The sequence below is a fragment of the Glarea lozoyensis genome, assembly GCF_000409485.1.
Source record: "Glarea lozoyensis ATCC 20868 chromosome Unknown GLAREA14, whole genome shotgun sequence".
Classification (NCBI taxonomy): Eukaryota; Fungi; Ascomycota; class Leotiomycetes; order Helotiales; family Helotiaceae; genus Glarea; species Glarea lozoyensis.
The window spans coordinates 2,045,085-2,062,753 of NW_007360988.1; the positions used below are offsets into that span (position 1 = coordinate 2,045,085).

The window sequence follows — 17,669 nt, forward strand, 5'->3', positions numbered from 1 at the left end:
TCAACCTTCGCCTCTTACTGATTAACGCCCTCGAGGCTCCAGCAGACCGACAACAAACCAGAACGTCTCCTTTCCGAATCATACTCAGCTGATGGAGGCTCAGAACATACAGGTAGACGTGCCGCACAAACTGACTGGCAGATTTTGCGTTTTTCTACTAAGCCGCCAAGCCACAGCTGTTTAGTTATCGAATCATCTTTCGTGTTTGGCAATCATTCGAATTCATGATTCCATCAGTCATTAGAACACGAGACCGTACTACGATATTCGTCGCCCTGCTGTTGAATCTGGACGTGGTGCGTTGAAGACGCCTAGAACAGCCGAGCGGCTTATTGGGGGCTTATGTTTGCATAAAGGGTTGATGAAGATCTCAGTGTAGGTACCTCGGAGACTTGGAATGCGTCTTTACAGCTCCATCTTAGCAATTCAACTTAGGAACGTTTGGTTGAGATGTCAGCATAATTAACCCACAGCGAAGATTGCCAATTAGCACCCAACTTGGTAATGCGTGATTGTAGTTAATCAAACTCCTGAATCTGACATTCCACAAACATACATCGATTTCACTGGCCGCCAAAGAGTCATGCTTCGAACGTGGGCGACGGAGTAAGCCACTCGTGAGTTATGCCGAGGTGTGGTACAGAAAGCGCATATTACGAAAAAGAACATTTGGCGTCCAATGATTTCTTGGTCATCAATTTGGCAAACAAATAGATGCCTTGAGAAGTTCTATGTATAGAAGACTATTGATCTAAAGTCGGTGATTGGGTGAAGCCAGAGAATTTCCGAGGTGCTGAGGGTGTAGGTGAATCTTGCTACGAGGTTGATGGCTTGATGTTGTTACACAAAGCTGACCACCACTTCTTAGCAGAGTCACCGAGTGTTCGTAAGTAGCTGGTGGCGACTCATTACGCTGCAATAATAAATGATTAGTAAGGTCCCCAGGCCTTGCACATTTTCTAGACGTGATTGTTAAGAAGTATCGTTTAATGCATTCACTCAGTCGAGTGATTCACTAGCCAGCGCAAAAATCGCGGACAAACACCTCGAAAAAATCGTCAGATATTTTTAATCAAAAGTCTGTACACGATTCCGATCAAGTTTCACGGGACCTGCATCTTATTCAGGACACGAAGCCTCTCAATATATCACCTACGCCCAGAGACGGTTGTCAAAAGCTGACATCCGAGTGGTTAAGCGAAGGTCAATACTGTAACCTCGATCGGGAGCTGACGAATGATTGAGCGACCACGTCTCAGCCTTATGAAAATTTGTGCACGTCATCTGCGGTGCTACACATGGCTTTCTCGAAGGAAATTGCTGCGTATTAGGGTATGGCGGTCTAATGGGCATGGGATTTCTTTTACTGTCCTGGGAGCGTCTATAAGGAGAGAAGGGTGGGTGTAGTAGAATAGTTCCTAGCCTTGCTCGGTTCAACTCTTATTATTAATCTGTCACGAGTAGCGTCGTCCTCGGCGTCGTAATACTCCTAGGATTAAAGGTCCCGGGATTAGACGAGGTTACGAGAATTAAGTAGTTTTTAGGACCGCCGTCTAGTAGTTTTATTTAGTTAATATTAGCTATATTTAGGTTAGCGGATAGGCCCTAGTTTTAGGTAGTATTACGTAATAAATAAAAGTTCGATAAGTTCGCTAGATTTACTATTAAACTCGTTAAACTTATTAAACTTAGGTAAGATAGAAAGTTCTATATAATAATTATAATTTTCTTAGATAAAAGCTTTATACTTAACTTACTATAGTAATAGTATATTATCTATTTAACTTACTCTTATTATAATAAATAGATCTCTAAATCTATAAGTAATACTTTATATTACTACTTACTATATACTAACCTTATAATACTTTAGTCTACTATTAGGTAGAAAACTAAATTATTATAGTATACTACTATAGTATAAAAACTATACTTATTTTTAATAATAACTTATAATTCTATTAATTATAATTTATTATTTTATTATATAGATATTAATATACTATAGAATTAACTTTAGATTACTATATTATTATATAAGTCTTTCTTATTAAGATTTATATTATATAGATTTTACCTCTAATTAATTTAAATTTATATATATAATTTACTACTATTTCTCTTCTCTTTTACTTTCTCTTTAAGTAGTATATTTATATTTTATATTATAATAATTATATATTATTAGCTTTTAACTACTCTTAAACTTTATTATAGTATCTAAAAAGAAACTAGTTAGTTAACTAAGACTTAATAGTATAGAAAGAAGATATAGAAAGACTACTACTATTTAAGAAAGATATTAAAGATTAGGTTTTCTAAATATTAGAATTTAAAGTAACTCTTTAATCTACTCTTTTACTACTACTTAGATTTAAGATATTTCTATACTAATAAAACTATTAACTTAACTTTAAATAACTACTTAAGTTATATAGTTAAGTAGTTAAGTAAGTTAAAATAAAAATTTAGAGCTCTCTTTAAACTTAACTAACTAACTATTAATCTAATCTTAATATTATACTTAATTAATATTAAAAAGTCTTTAACTCTCTACTATTCTAGCTTTATTAATACGTCTAATATCTATATATAAACTCTTCTATTTAACTAAGTTATCTATATTCTCTTTACTAATTTACCTATAATAGTCTAGTTCTTTACTTTAACTTTCTTCTTTTATAAAAGTTATAATCTATATTTAAGTCTATTTATTATACTATAAATTCTATACTTATAGAGGTTTTATTCTAGTAAATCTAGCTTTAGTAATTATATAATCTATTATTTAATCTAGTTATATTTCTTAGTTCTTTATATAGTAATAAAGTTATTTTATAAAGACTAACTAAGTATAATAATTTAGTTCTACTTAGAGTAGACTAGAGTTATTATAAGGTTAGTATATTAAGAAGTAGATAGAAGATTATTACTTATAGATTTAGAGATCTATTTATTATAATAAGAGTAAGTTAAATAGATAATATACTATTACTATAGTAAGTTAAGTATAAAGCTTCTATCTAAGAAAATTATAATTATTATATAGAACTTTCTTTTCTTAAGTTTAATAAGTTCGCTAGTTAAACTCGTTAAACTCTTACCTAGTTCGATAAGTTTACCTAGTAAACTTATTAAACTTTTATTATTACGTAATAGTAATCTAAACTAGAGCCTACCTACTAATATAAATATTACTAATATTAACTAAATTAAACTACTAGATAGTAGTTCTAGAAACTACTTAATTTCTATAACCTTATCTAATTCTAAGACTTTTAGTTCTAGAAGTATTATAACGCTAAGAGTAATACTACTCGTAATACTATTCTCTATTCGAACTAGTAAGTCTATATACTTAAGTATAACTAAGAAATATATTAGTTAAAGACTATAGACTTCTCTTCTTTTTAATATACTACTCGACTATATAACTAAATATTCTAATATTATAGCCCTTAGTAAATAGATTAATCTAACTAGAAAGAAGATAGTACCTTATTCTTATTATAAAAAGATAGAAAAAGAGTATATAGTCTCTTAAGATCTAAAATATAGTTACTATAGTACTTATACTACTACTAGAAAATCGTATAATATTAAGAAGATAAATTAAATACCCTTAGTTTATAACTAGAAAAGTATTAAGGTTTAAGAAGAAAAACTCTTCTTAGAGAATAAGTAAACTAAGGCCTAGATTTAAGAGATACTAGCTTGTCGTATCTATTAGTAGTAAAAGTTTCTTTAAAAACAAAAATAAAAGATAATTATAATAGGTCTTAACTCGCTAGATAAGTTAGACGAGTTAGAGAGAAAAGAGTAGTAGAAAGAAGAGAAGAAGAGAGAGAAGAAGAAGAGAGAAGTAGTAGTAAAACGACTACTAGCCTACTCTACCCCGCCTAATAACTTCTCTGCTTACGACTTATCGCTACTTAATCTAAACTTTAATTCTAGGTCTTTCTAGAAGGCCCTAGATACTAGTAGTAGAACTTCTTAAGCTACCTAGAGTAGTTAAGGTTATTTATTAGTTCTTATATATTTTCTAATTATAAGTAGTCTTTCTATTTTATTAGATAATATAGTTTTCTTCTAATAAGTTTATAGTCTAAGATTATCTCGACTTTATACTTAGTATTAGAGTTTACTAGTTTTATTTTTATAACTAGAGCTAGTAGTACTCCTAGTAGTACTAGTTCGAGGAGAGATATATAGAATACTAGAAAGATATTTATACTTTTTAGTAGAGCTAGTTTATAATTTAAAGGTTCTTTATATACCTTAATCTTAAATAGTTCTAGTTTCTTATTATCTAGTTTATTACTTAGTTATTTTATTTAGATATTTTATCTAACTAAATAAACTCTATCTCTCTCTAGCTCCTAGAAGGTAGATCTTCTAATATTTTAATAATTTAACTATAGCTATAAGTTTCTTTTTATAAATATTATAGTTTTATTTAGCTAGTAAGTACTTATTAAAGTAGTAAGTAATAAAGTACTACTTTCCGGACTTATCTAGCTAGAGGTAAATAGCGCTAATAGTAGTATCTAAGATATTAGTCTTAATTCGGCTTAGTTTGTCTTTATCGAAGCTTCTTATTACTAGGTTACTAGTAAACCTATCTTTTAGCTACTAGAAAGCGGCTTTCTCGAGTTTCTCTATAAAGAAGAGTACGTCTTTTCGTATAAGTCGCGTTAGTAAAGTCGCGATATTAGAGTATTCTTTAATAAACTATTAGTAGAAATTACTAAAACTAAGAAATAATTAGACGTCTTTAATATAAGTTAATTTCGGCTAATCTATAACTTATTAGATTTTCTCTAGTTTAATACTTATTTTCTCTAGTTTAATAATATAACTAAGAAACGTTATTTTCTAAACTCTAAACTTATATTTACTTAGCTTTAACCTAGAGTCTACCTTTACTAAGGTCTCTAGAACTAATTAGACGTATTCTTTATAATTCTCTTTATTTTCTAAGTAGATAAGAAAGTTATCGAGATAGTAAATAATAAACTTACTAAGGTATTCTTATAGAATATTATTATTCTACCTTTAGTATATTACTAGTATATTCTTTACTCTAAATAGTATAACTAAAGGTTTATAGAGTCTAGAGAGTACTAAGAAGGTAAACTTTTATTCTTTACTCTTTTTAATTTATATTAGGTTAAAGGTATTTCTCTAGTCTACTTTTATAAATATCTTAACTTTAGCTAGCTTGTCCTATAAGTACTAGGCGTTAGGTAGTAGATATTTATTAGCGATAGTAATATTATTAACTTATTAGAGGTTAATATAAGGCCTTTTGTTATTATTACCTAGCTTTACAACGACTAGTATATTTAATACTATTAGTAATTTAAATTCTCTAATCTATTCTTTCTTAAGTACTACTTTAACGTATTTCTCTAGCGTCCTAGTAGTATCGAAATAGTAGCGTCTTAAGGTTTCTAAAGAGTATTTCGATTCTTCTTTAAAATTAATTTTATAGTTCTATAGTTAATATTCGAGTAAGGCTTAAAAGTCTTTCGGGTTTTTAAATAACTTCTTATACTTCTTATACTATATAGATATTTGTTTTTCTATACTCTTACTAGTATTCTATAAAGAACCCTCTAGTCTATTAAGGTATCTAGGCGCTTTAGAGAAGGTAGTATAAACCTCTCTCTAGCCTTATAGTTAAACCTATATACTCTTATAGGCGTATCTTCTATAGGCTATAGTATTAGTATACTAGTCTATTTCGAGGTTATACTCTCGGATTTAGGTTATTTCTAATATAGCCTTATAGTTTTCGATTTTAGTAATATCGAACTAGATATTAGCTTTATATCTATCTAGTAAAGATAACTTAGATAAGATAGTTACTTTATCTACTTATCTATTACTATAATCTAACCTATCTACTAGCTATAGAGTATATAGGTAAATATTAGTTATAGAAATATTTAACTTTTTACTATATAGAGTAAGATATAATTTCTATTAGCTTCTAAGTTAATTATAACTCTAATTAGTTTTCCTCTAATTTTTATTTTAACTATAATTTATTCTTAACCTCTAGTAGTATAGAGCTTATAAGAGTCTAATAATATCTCTATAATCTTCTTATCTTAGAGTAGGTCGGTCTATATATAGTATTACGTTACCTATTCTTATAAATAATAGAGTATACTAAGGCGTAGAGTATATATATCTAGAATTAAGGCCTTCTACTAAGTAAACTTATCGGCTTATTCTTTAATAAAGAAGACCTATTTCTAGATACGTTTTTCGAGAGATTTACTAATAATTTTCTATATATCTTCTAGCTTAAGAATATTATTTAAGTAGAGTAACTACCTAATTAGTCTAAGTAGTTTAATAGTTGTCTTCTAGGTATATTCTTATTAGAATACTACTCTTTTAGTATCTACAAAAGATACTTTATAATATATATTAGTTATAGGTTTCTCTCTCTATATCTATTAGTTAGTAGTAAACTTTTAGCTATTCTTAGTCTTCTAGATATATCTCTCTTCGGTTATCTCTTAGAAGTACTAGTATTTCTTATATTTTAGAATTACTTTCTCGAGTTAGTAGGTAGAGAGACTATTAGGTTCTAAGTTTATCTAGTATAATAAGTCTCTAATCTAGTATTTCTTATTTACTAGAGGTATTTTAGATCTTATCTAGACTACTAAACTAAATTCGGTAGATTCTTACTTACTCTAATTACCTTTTAGTAGAGTAGTCTTATTTAGTACTACTAGTTATCTAGTATTATTAAACTATTTTTTCTAGTCTTTCTATAGCTTTTCTTTATAATAGAAACTAGCTATATAACCTTCTTTTCTATACTTAAAGTAGAGTCTCTTCTCTCTTTATTATATTCTTTTCTTATTAGAAAACTTCTTCTTATTTTTCTCTAAAGTATTAAGTTCTCTTCTACTAATTATATTAAGTTCTATTAGGTCGCTATAGCGGTTCTTTACTAATTATATATAGTAAGAATAAACTCTTTTCTTTTTAATATAGTACTTATATACTTAGTTATTAATTTTAATAGCGGCTTTACTTAGCTTATAAAGGTTCTTAAGAGAATCTATATATAATAATTTATCTTTTATAAATTTCTTTAATTCTCTATAGAATAATATTCTTAAGGCTTTATTGCCTAGTCTTAACCTAGCTAAGGTTTACTAGAAGTTAATATTATAATAGATAGCTAACTCTATCTAGATAAGTTTAAGTAAAGCTAACTCTAACTTCTTCTTAATATTAATATCTCTAAAGGCTTTTTTTATACTAGCTATAAAATCTTTTAGTAATTTAAAATAATCTTTAATAAACTAGAAGTAAACTATAGATACTAAGTCTATCTAGGTCTTATTCTTCTAGTAATTACTAATATAAGGTTTAATCTAGTTATAGACTCTTTCTTTAAAGCGCGAGATTAGAAATAAAACCTTATCTATTTTATTTCTAAACTTATCTCTATAAAAACCTATATAGAGTTAAGCTTTTATAATAAACTACTCTAGGTTAGCTAGAGTTCTATTATACTTATTTAATAGAGAGATTTATAGGCTCTTCTTTACTTTAATTATAGTTAGAGTTAGTAGAGATAGTATCGAGGTTTCTATAATACTTTCGGCTAGACTAGTAATATTTAGAGCTATTATTAATAATCTAGTACTTACTAAGAATAAGTACTTAAAGTATAATAATTTAGTTCTACCTAAAGTAGACTAGAGTTATTATAAGGTTAGTATATTAAGAAGTAGACAAAAGATTATTACTTATAGATTTAGAGATCTATTTATTATAATAAGAGTAAGTTAAATAGATAATATACTATTACTATAGTAAGTTAAGTATAAAGCTTCTATCTAAGAAAATTATAATTATTATATAGAACTTTCTTTCTTTAAGTTTAATAAGTTTACTAGTTAAATCTATTAAACTCTTATCTAGTTTAATAAGTTCGTCTAGCGAATCTATCGAACTTTTATTATTACGTAATAGTACTCTAAACTAGGGCCTACCTACTAATATAAATATTACTAATATTAACTAAATTAAACTACTAGATAGTAGTTCTAGAAACTACTTAATTTCTATAACTTTATCTAATCTCGAGACTTTTAGTCTTAGAAGTATTACGACGTCGAGAGTAATACTACTTATAATACTAAGGTAATATAAACTATACTACTACTATCTCTATTACTATATAATATTACTTAAATAAAAAACTTTTATTTTACTAAATTAAGTAAATTTAGTATTAAAATATAAATAGAGTTAATTTATACTACTACTACTACTATATTAATTTTTAAAGTTATATTTATATAGATAAAAGGTATTTTATTTAAATTTTATAAGTATTAAGAATATATAATATAAAGTATAGACTACTATACTAGACTTAAATTAGATTTAGAGTTTTAGTCTATACTTAACTTTTACTACTTTAATAACTCTTAAAATACTTCTTTATACTATAATAGAGTTATTTTATAAGAGCTTAATATAGAATATTAAATAGTCTATACTACTACTATTACTATTACTATATAATAGTATTCTAAGAAGTTATACTAGATCTAAGTATTAGAGGTTAACTCTAGAGATATAGTACTAACTATATTTATACTTATATTTAATACTTATTAAGTCTTACTAAAGCTCTAACTCTAGGTCTATCTCTTTAGTAATACTTATATATACTTAAATATTAGAGTTTAAGTTAACTTCTACTTTTTTCTTTATTAAATTTATTATATTCTTTAAGAAACCTTAGTATATATACTACTTTTCTATAATACTTATACTACTAATACTATAATCTCTAAAGTAATTTTCTAAAAGATTTTTAAGTCTACTCTAGACTAGTTATTAAGAACTTTAAATATAAAAAGTACTAAACTACTAATACTATATTAGAAAAGCTATCTAATTATATATAACTATTATTTTACTAAGACTCTTTAAAAGATTTAAAATAAATAAAGTAAAAATAAATATATAAGAATTATAAAGAATTTCTTTAGTATTCTCTCTTTTAATTTAGTATATTTTACTAGCTAATATAAAGATTTCTATCTACTTATAGTAGCTCTTATATAATATATAGAACTTAATATAAACTACTTTATATATTTTAAAGCTTTAGATTATATAGAGACTTACTATAAAGTTATCTACTTCTTTACTTTACTTCTTACTCTTTTCTCTATAAAGTCTCTAGCTAATTAACTTATATTAAATAAACTACTCTAAAATATTTTATTAATAATATTATTATTAAAGTTATTAAATCTAAGCTTATCTCTTTACTTTATAATATCTTTTCTTCTATAACTATTACTTTTATATATACTAACCTTATAACTTATATTACTAGTAAATCTAAGAAAAATTATATCTAGTATAAATAACTAACTAGATAATAGAAAGTTTTTATAAAAGACTCTAAAATCTATAAAAGCTTTATTATTATTAGAATTCTTAGTAAGAAACTTATCTAGTTTACTTTATTTTAAACTATTACTTATATACTAAATAGATAGAGATAATAGTATAATTTAAAGAGACTTTTAGTTTAAATCTATAAACTATAATTCTAGCGATAATAATAAAGACTCTAATAAAAGGTTTAAGGTAGACGTTAGATCTCTATTTAAGAGTTCTTATAACTATAGAAGTCTAGTTACTAAGAAACTAGAGCTCTCAAATAAAGAGATTATAGAGAGAGAAGCTAAGCTTAATTTCTTAAAAGCTATTAAGACTAAATCTATACTACTAGTAAAGAAAGTAAATTTATACTTTTTAAATAAAGATAAGAAAAGGTCTAAAGTTACTATAAAATAGACTATATATAAATAAATAAGCTCTAAGTATAAGTATCTAGTTAGTTTTATTTTATATTATTAGAAACTATCTATAAATTCTAACTTAAAATAATTATAAATATAAATTATAAGGTATCTCTTATATAATTACTAGTTATTATAAGTAGTTAGTACTTAAGCCTTAATTTTAAGACTATAGTATAGAAATATAAGTTATAATTATTATAAGTAGTATTAGCCTTAGTATTATAATACTTCTAGAACTAAAGGTTCTAGAATTAGATAAGATTATAGAAATTAAGTAGTTTCTAGAACTACTATCTAGTAGTTTTATTTAGTTAATATTAGCTATATTTAGGTTAGCGAATAGACCTTAGTTTAGAGTACTATTATAAGATAATAAAAGTTCGATAGATTTACTAAATAAACTTATTATACTAGATAGAAGTTTAACGAGTTTAACTAGTAAACTTATTAAATTTAAGAAAAGAAAGTTCTATATAATAATTATAATTTTCTTTTATAGAAGCTTTATACTTAACTTACTATAGTAATAGTATATTATCTATTTAACTTACTCTTATTATAATAAATAGATCTCTAAATCTATAAGTAATACTTTATACTACTACTTACTATATACTAACCTTATAATACTCTAGTCTACTATTAAGTAGAGAACTAAATTATTATAATAATTTAACTTTATTATATTTAAAACTTCTCTTCTTACCTATATTCTAAGTACTTAGATATATCTAGTTAATAGTATAATCGATATTTTAGGCTACTATATATATTTTAAGAGTATAGACTATAGCGATAGCTCTAAGACTCTTTCTTAGCTCTAACTTATTTTAGTTAGCGCTATATACTATAGTAACTTTAAATTAAGTTTAATTGTTAGATTAGCTTAATAGTAGCTTTTATAAATAATCTTTTAAGGGCTAGTAGCTAGTTTATATTAGTAATATACTATCTATCTCGCCGAGTCCTCCCGCTATCTCTATACTAGGAAGACTATTCTATTAATATATTCTTCGAAACAAAAATCGAATATAAGTTACGTGTTAAATACCGCGAAAAAGTAACTTTAACGATAATATTACTTTCGCTACGCCCTATCTCCCCTCCTATCTCGAATTAAATATAGAAGAAGATAAAAAGACAATTCTTTAGACTTAGCGCGAAGTCTTACTAGTTCTCGAGTTCTAGGTCCTACCGTACTCTTTAAATCTTCTACCGTATTATCTAGACCGCGATGTCTCTTCCGAGGTTGATTATAGCTATAGGAGAAGAAATCTCCGTAGTCGGCGAGATGACTTTGATTTACTAATAAGTCTTTACATTTTTCGAACTCTACCGCTGTCATAATATCGTTTACGAAACAATAAACCACCTGCTGAAGCACTGCCATCTACCCAGGATTTATTGCTACGGCAAGATCGAAATGATTGAGAAAATCTCCCTATAATCCAGGTGGTTATGTACCACCCAGTGACCACCTCAGTGACCCACTAGTAGTGGGTCTTGTAATCGAGGGACCTGAACAGAAGTTCCATCCAAACAAAAATGGACCCATTCGATCGACCGGAACTTACAATTTCAGATTATCATGCAGACCTTGGATTGCCACAACAAGCAAGCTTTCGAGATGTCAAACTCGCCTTGTTTAGGTTGGCGAGAAAGCATCACCCTGATAAAAAGGCGCCGGGAATGTTTATTGACGCTCAAGATTTTCGCAAAGTTAGTCTTCTAAAGTCCATCTTAAGGGGGGGCCTTTGAACTTATCACAATGACTAAACAAGAGCCCAATTGACCTTGCGTCTTTGACCCAGGTTCGAGAAGCGTACAAATGTCTAAGTGATAAGGCGAAGCGTGTGGCATACGATGCATTTTATTTCGACCTCCAAGACCAGTGGACTTGTTATCGGGAATTGAAAGAAACTCAGTGCAAGGATGAAGAGCGGAAACGAGCCGACCAAGAGCAGCGTGCTGTCAGAGAAAGATCCGAACGAGAGAGGAAAGCAGCAGAACATCGAGAAGGCGAGCCTGAGCCGCCTTCACGGTCTTCTACGGGTGCTCATCCGCGATTCGGCTGGCCGAGGAAGAAGGGCAGGGCAAACTGCGTATTCTGTAGGGATTCCCACCTAAAATGGTCTTTTCGCTGCCCAGAGTGCAATGTGTCAGCTTGTGCAAGTTGTAAGTACAAATTGCGTATATTAGTCTTCGTCTTACATAGAGTTGGCTGTAATAGCCAGAAGTGTCACGAAATTCGAGAAACTTTGCTAAAGAGGGCCCCGAAACATTCCGAGAGAGCATTCAAGGGTTCAGCCCACTGACTAGATTTGCTTGCTAGAATAATAGCTTATGTCTGTTTCGACCCCCCGAACAAACCGCAGTGGGTCGTCTGTACACCTACGCAGAAGGTTCTAGAGGCTTCGGGGCTCTCCAACAGAATATTTGTATGAGATTGGCTGCTTTTCACCCTTTTGCACTGATTTCGTCTGTGTTCTAACATTTTACAGTCATTTTACACAATGTCGACCCAGACGGAATATCACTTCCTAAACTAAAGACCGCTACTAAATGAAGTATAGAGACTGTCCATGACACCCGAATAAAATTCAAACCCCTCAATTACGATGCTGGCTGGAAAACGGACGATATTGCCTTAAAATTAGACTTAACTCTACACCAAGTTCGGTGGGCTCTCTACTATCTTAAAACACCTCAAAAGAAGACGGTGGGCCGCCGAGTATTGCTTAATACTCTTCCAATAAAAAGCCTCTAATCGAATGTGTTAATCAATCTAAGACTACCCGCCGAGTACCTTTGGTGGAGGTCGGTCAAGGTCTCTTTAGTTGCGGCCCGAAAGCTATTGGTACAGCCCTAAAAAGAGAAGGTTATATAAGGGCAATTGCTCGACAAAAACCACCACTTTCGGAGCAGAAAAAGAAAGATCGGTTAGCCTGGGCTTAGGAGCACCTCTTTTGGTCGGACGAGCAATGGGATTGTGTTCTTTCGAGTAACGAGAGTTAGGTTAATCCAGGGCGACATCACCGAGATTTTGTAATTCGAAAGATTGGGCTAGAAGAGATATGCCACGAGGATTGTGTTCAAGCTCGATATTAAAAGAAAATCGACTGGATGTTTTGGGGTAGTATATCTGGTAAATACGTCGCCATTGAGGACTCCTTTAGGAGAAGGATTGGGAGAAAATAAACGAGGGTTCTTATTCTGGTATTATCGTACCTCGAATCCAAGACATAATCTAGGAACACCTAGAGCTCTCTTTTCAACAAGATAATGCTAAAGGGCACTCTTCCGCCTTTACTACCTATGTTTTTGAGGCAATTGGGATAAAGCCTATGAAATTGCTGGCTAACTCGCCCGACCTTAATCCAATTGAGACGATTTGGGACATAATGAAGAATTATATTGAGGAAAGGTATTCGGATTACCATAAGTCCTACAAGAGGCTTCGGAAGACAGTCCAGGAAGCCTGGGAATCCATCGCAAAAGTGCCTATTTAAGCTCTTATCCGTGGAATGATTGGTCGATGCATTGGATGAAACGTACAAGGTAAGTGAAACGGCTGACCTTTATCGGCATCGTACTAATGCTCAACAAAGTTCATGAATGCTGCTGCGGGGGCACTGACCCTGACAAACACGCTGCTATCGGTAAGTAGACTGCAGCGCCACCTCGGCGCTCGTATCGTTATATCGAATCAGGAGCTAACAATTTTTCCTGCGCTGCTCGACCTGTGTTCGATCACTATCGCACATCGCTTTACCTCGCCCGAATGGTTACATAGTCTCAAGGGCCACTTGGCAGCTGTGGCTACCAATGTACCGCACCCCAAAACGGGCGCTAAATGCGAGGGCGGCGATGCAAACGAGGATATAGGTTTCGATAGCATGGGCTAGACCGCGGAGAGGGTCTTTGGCGAGATCGCAAGATTGAGTGTTGGGGAAGCGCTCCTCTTCGCACCTGAAATCGTCAGCTTAAGTTTGAATAGTGGTAGTATGCTAGAAGCTCGGATGCTCAGAACCGAGTTTATAAATATCAGAGCCAGAAATAGATTAACAGCTGACGAGGGAAGGAGTGAGACAGCAACTTAGCGAGAATAGAAGCACTTGGTATACTAGCCTCGTTTGTGCTCGCAATCTGTTTTACCTTCCTATCCTCTATCGATTCGCTACTGAGTTATTCGAGACCTGAGTTCGCTACTTGCTGCTAACGCAGTAAATGGTGTAAGACTGAAGCGTCAGAGATGGTGACTCTTGCACCGGCAATTTTGTGGTGTCGTTGTGAGGCTCTGCAATTCCAGCGCAACGAACTTGACTCCGCAGGTGTGAGCCAAACTCTACCGCATTCATCAGCCACCAACAGTGGCAGAGATCTCAATATCATATTTGTTTTTCTAGAAAGAGTTCGTTTATGAATTGTTGAACCTCGGGTAATTCACCGATGGGGAAGTCAATTTAACGAGTGTCGTCAAAATAATTTAAGCTCGTACCACCGTCGGTATGTCCCGCAGTGTCCGTGCCTCAAATAGCGCTATGCCGTATAGAGGGCTTGGATCATCTCGAGCTTTTAATGCCCTAAACAGGCATGGCGTGATGTTGTACCGGGGTAGCGCACGGTCCCGGAGAGCAATCCATCCTCGAATCAGGCTTTGCGCTTGCGACGTTCATCGAGATCTAGTATAGTCTTCAGCTCCTCTCAAAGCTATCTAAGTCAGAATTCTGCATAGAAATCAACAATTGCCATTCGTACGAGTTCGGTTACTAATGCCAAGAATTGAATGGAAAGTTGTTTTGTCAATCACGTCTCCCACTAGTGACACAACATATCGCATAAAGAAATTATGATCAGGATCCCACTGCCATCTGTTCTCAGATGCAGCAGTCACCAATACTTCGTTGGTTAAACTCTGTCTTTTGAGCTTAAAATTATCATGTTTTCCGACAAATATCTCATACAACTCCAGGACAGTGTCGGATATAGGTTTAATGATGTATACCTATTGGAGAAATCATTGACAACCGCTGGTGCAGAAGGCGACAAGGAATCTGAAGATAGTCAAGAGAGGGACAGATACGATGGAAATCGTAAACTAGCCAATGTGGGCGATAAACTTCTTCAGCTCGTTGTGATGATCGATGTGTTTTCTAGAGGTAACCAACAACGACGCAGTGAGTGTGAGCTACCTAGCAACAGGACACTTCTAAAAAGACACAGGAGACGCAAGTGCTGCCATCGCTGCTAATAAGGATATCCTTGTAGCCCGAGCCAAGAAATTTGAAATTGACAAACACCTGAAACTTAACCCCCGTCTCCAAGGCCGACCAACAAAGACAACTTTGAGCACTGCAGTGAATGCTATTATTGGTGCGGCATGGCAAGATTCCCTGGAAGATATGAAGACTGCACGGGGGGTCATCGAGCATTTTGGGCAAGTTTTGATCCCTTTTATAGTATTTTCCTGTACTGATCACATAGTAGTTTGGGTGAGAGATCCGACTGCTATGTAGACCCTAAGGCACGTCACCATCAAGAAGAAGTTTTTATCAACGAGGTAACGCAGGATATTTTCCATGATCTTCGCGGTTGCTCAAACAACGATGACGCCCTTCACTCATCTAGCGATGCCCTAGAGATCCTGTCTTTCGCAGACGGTAATTAACCCCTGGCAATAACTTCGCTTGAAAATAGCCACTTCCTTTTTAATTAAGGCTTACGAGATATTTTAGAACTGCCAAGTTCTCCCCTACACGCTGCATGCCCCGAGATTTCTAGTCGGGAGACTGGAAAGGGTCCAGTCCATGGTCAGATTAGAGATTATTCCATGCATGACCGGGAAGGTGAAGTTGGTAATCGTAATATGACATTGGAGACTTCTAGAAGTGAGTTTTATTGTACTATTAAGAAACTCTATAACTATATTAATATACATTCTCAAGATACAGATTCTAGAATAGTAGCTTCATCGCTGCTTAGAAGGCCCGATAACACAAGACAAAACGGGCCAAAAGACCTCCAATCTCAGTCGAAGAAAAGGAAAGCACAACAAAAAACGCTCCGTATACACACATCACGGACGGAATTTGTAAAGGATTACATTCAATCTGAACAAGAGCGATGCCGCGCGTTGGCGCTACCAATGCCTAAAAGAGACCTTGGATCAGCCTTAAAGGCCCACGGTATGAATGTTGGAGACAATGGGCTCGCTAAACTCAACACACTCTACCTTGGAATTGCAAGCCCAGAGTCATTCGCCACTTTGCACGATCTAGTAAATGTACAGCGGCGGCCGGTCACTGGGAAACCATCCATCCCGTGCTGGAACCTTCCTCTCAAAGAACGAGTAGAGGCTATCGAGGGTCTGAATGATGACATTATGTACAAGAGTTTTTTAAAGAGGTGTCACATCTTAGAACTTTTCACATCGCTCTCAGGGAGCCACAAAACGAGCGACGGATTCATCAATGAAACTAATCAGACTCTCTCAGGGGATCCGCGCTCACAGCTCGGAAACCCGCTTGTGATGGAGGACTCGAAGGTGTCAAAGGAGATGTTAGCCCAACTATATCCCGGCCTAGACCGCAACAGCCCCGAATACTCTCGAAAGGAAAGATTTGTGAATAAATTACGTAAGACTGGTCAACGTCTGGATCTTCTCGTCCAAAAATTTGGCTTTGGGATTATCGGGCTGGTCCCGCTACCATCAGATGGCGGTGAGCTTGCTTTCAACATCACCGACACTATGTAGGTTTTCCTTATCTCTCTTTCGCTCTTGCGGCTAATGGTTTATGGGTTGCTCTCAATTCCCCACAACACATTTGTGTGGCTTGTTCGATATCTCGAAGACGAGCACGGTGAATACCTTCGTAGGGCGAGCTGTATAGTCTCCGATATGCTCAACGCTATTTGGAAGGGGAACTTAGTTCCGTCAAAGAAGTTCGGAATTGAACTCCTTGAACGGTCACAGATTGTTCGCTATCCGAAGTCTATTGAACTTCTAGATCAAATTATGCAGAGTGAAGTCGCGATGGGTTAGCGTACTAAAAAGTATCAACGGAGTCTGTGATTCGTACCATAGCAGATGACATCTTTAGTAATAGTGTTTTATTGTTGAAGTGCAGGCTTGGGAAGCACATAAAAATTAACCGAGAATATCGACGAAGAACCGCGCTCTTGGGAGGGCCTGAAGTCTGGGTCAAGCCGACGTAGATCGATGATTTCTTCTGGAGCAGGACCTTCAAGTCTATCGGTTTTGTGGATTAGAAAAGGCAAATCAGCGGTGGTTGCGGAATGAGAGAGATGTCTTTGTTGTTGTGCTTTCATAATGACGATGGGACAGAAGTGAGTAAGCATGTTATTTTTGGTATTTGGTTATTTCATTATCCAAATGACGGAAGGTGGCGTTTGAAGGAGAGCAAAGATTGGTCCCATGGTCAATGGTTGAGGATGAGGAGTAACGAGCATGCTTAAGGGACCCGTTTTGTTGACTGTAAGAGTGTTCAAGATCTCAAATGCAGCTCTGTGATCACATGAGCATCATATCTTGCCCTTTCTTATTCCTACTACTTACTATAAATGCATTGGCGCCCAAGATCCACACTTTTTAATAGCTTTGCACGGCTTTAGATTTGTTGAACTCAGTTGGGTATAGGATCAGATAAGCTTAATACTGATTTAAAACTGGCTGATAGTGGCAAGTAACTTACCAGAGTCCTCGTTTTACCTATTTTTTTTTTGTGGTGATGACGAATCCCATCCCCGCGGTCGCTCGCATCAATTCGTTATTTCTCTTGG

At 33.1% G+C, this 17,669-nt stretch overlaps 2 protein-coding genes across 2 annotated transcripts; both read left to right on the forward strand.

Moving 5' to 3' along the window:
- Positions 1-11,414: 11,414 nt before the first annotated feature.
- On the forward strand, positions 11,415-12,435 carry GLAREA_07272 (Chaperone J-domain-containing protein; the record flags this gene model as incomplete). Its single annotated transcript, XM_008081220.1, has 3 exons — positions 11,415-11,588; positions 11,651-12,044; positions 12,371-12,435. 3 exons carry the CDS (start codon positions 11,415-11,417, stop codon positions 12,433-12,435), a joined length of 633 nt encoding a protein of 210 aa, XP_008079411.1.
- A 2,373-nt stretch (positions 12,436-14,808) lies between these two features.
- On the forward strand, positions 14,809-16,623 carry GLAREA_07273 (RNase III; the record flags this gene model as incomplete). Its single annotated transcript, XM_008081221.1, has 5 exons — positions 14,809-15,046; positions 15,093-15,338; positions 15,386-15,529; positions 15,605-15,757; positions 15,815-16,623. The coding sequence occupies 5 exons, from the start codon at positions 14,809-14,811 to the stop codon at positions 16,621-16,623; spliced, it is 1,590 nt and encodes a 529-aa protein (XP_008079412.1).
- Positions 16,624-17,669: the final 1,046 nt, after the last annotated feature.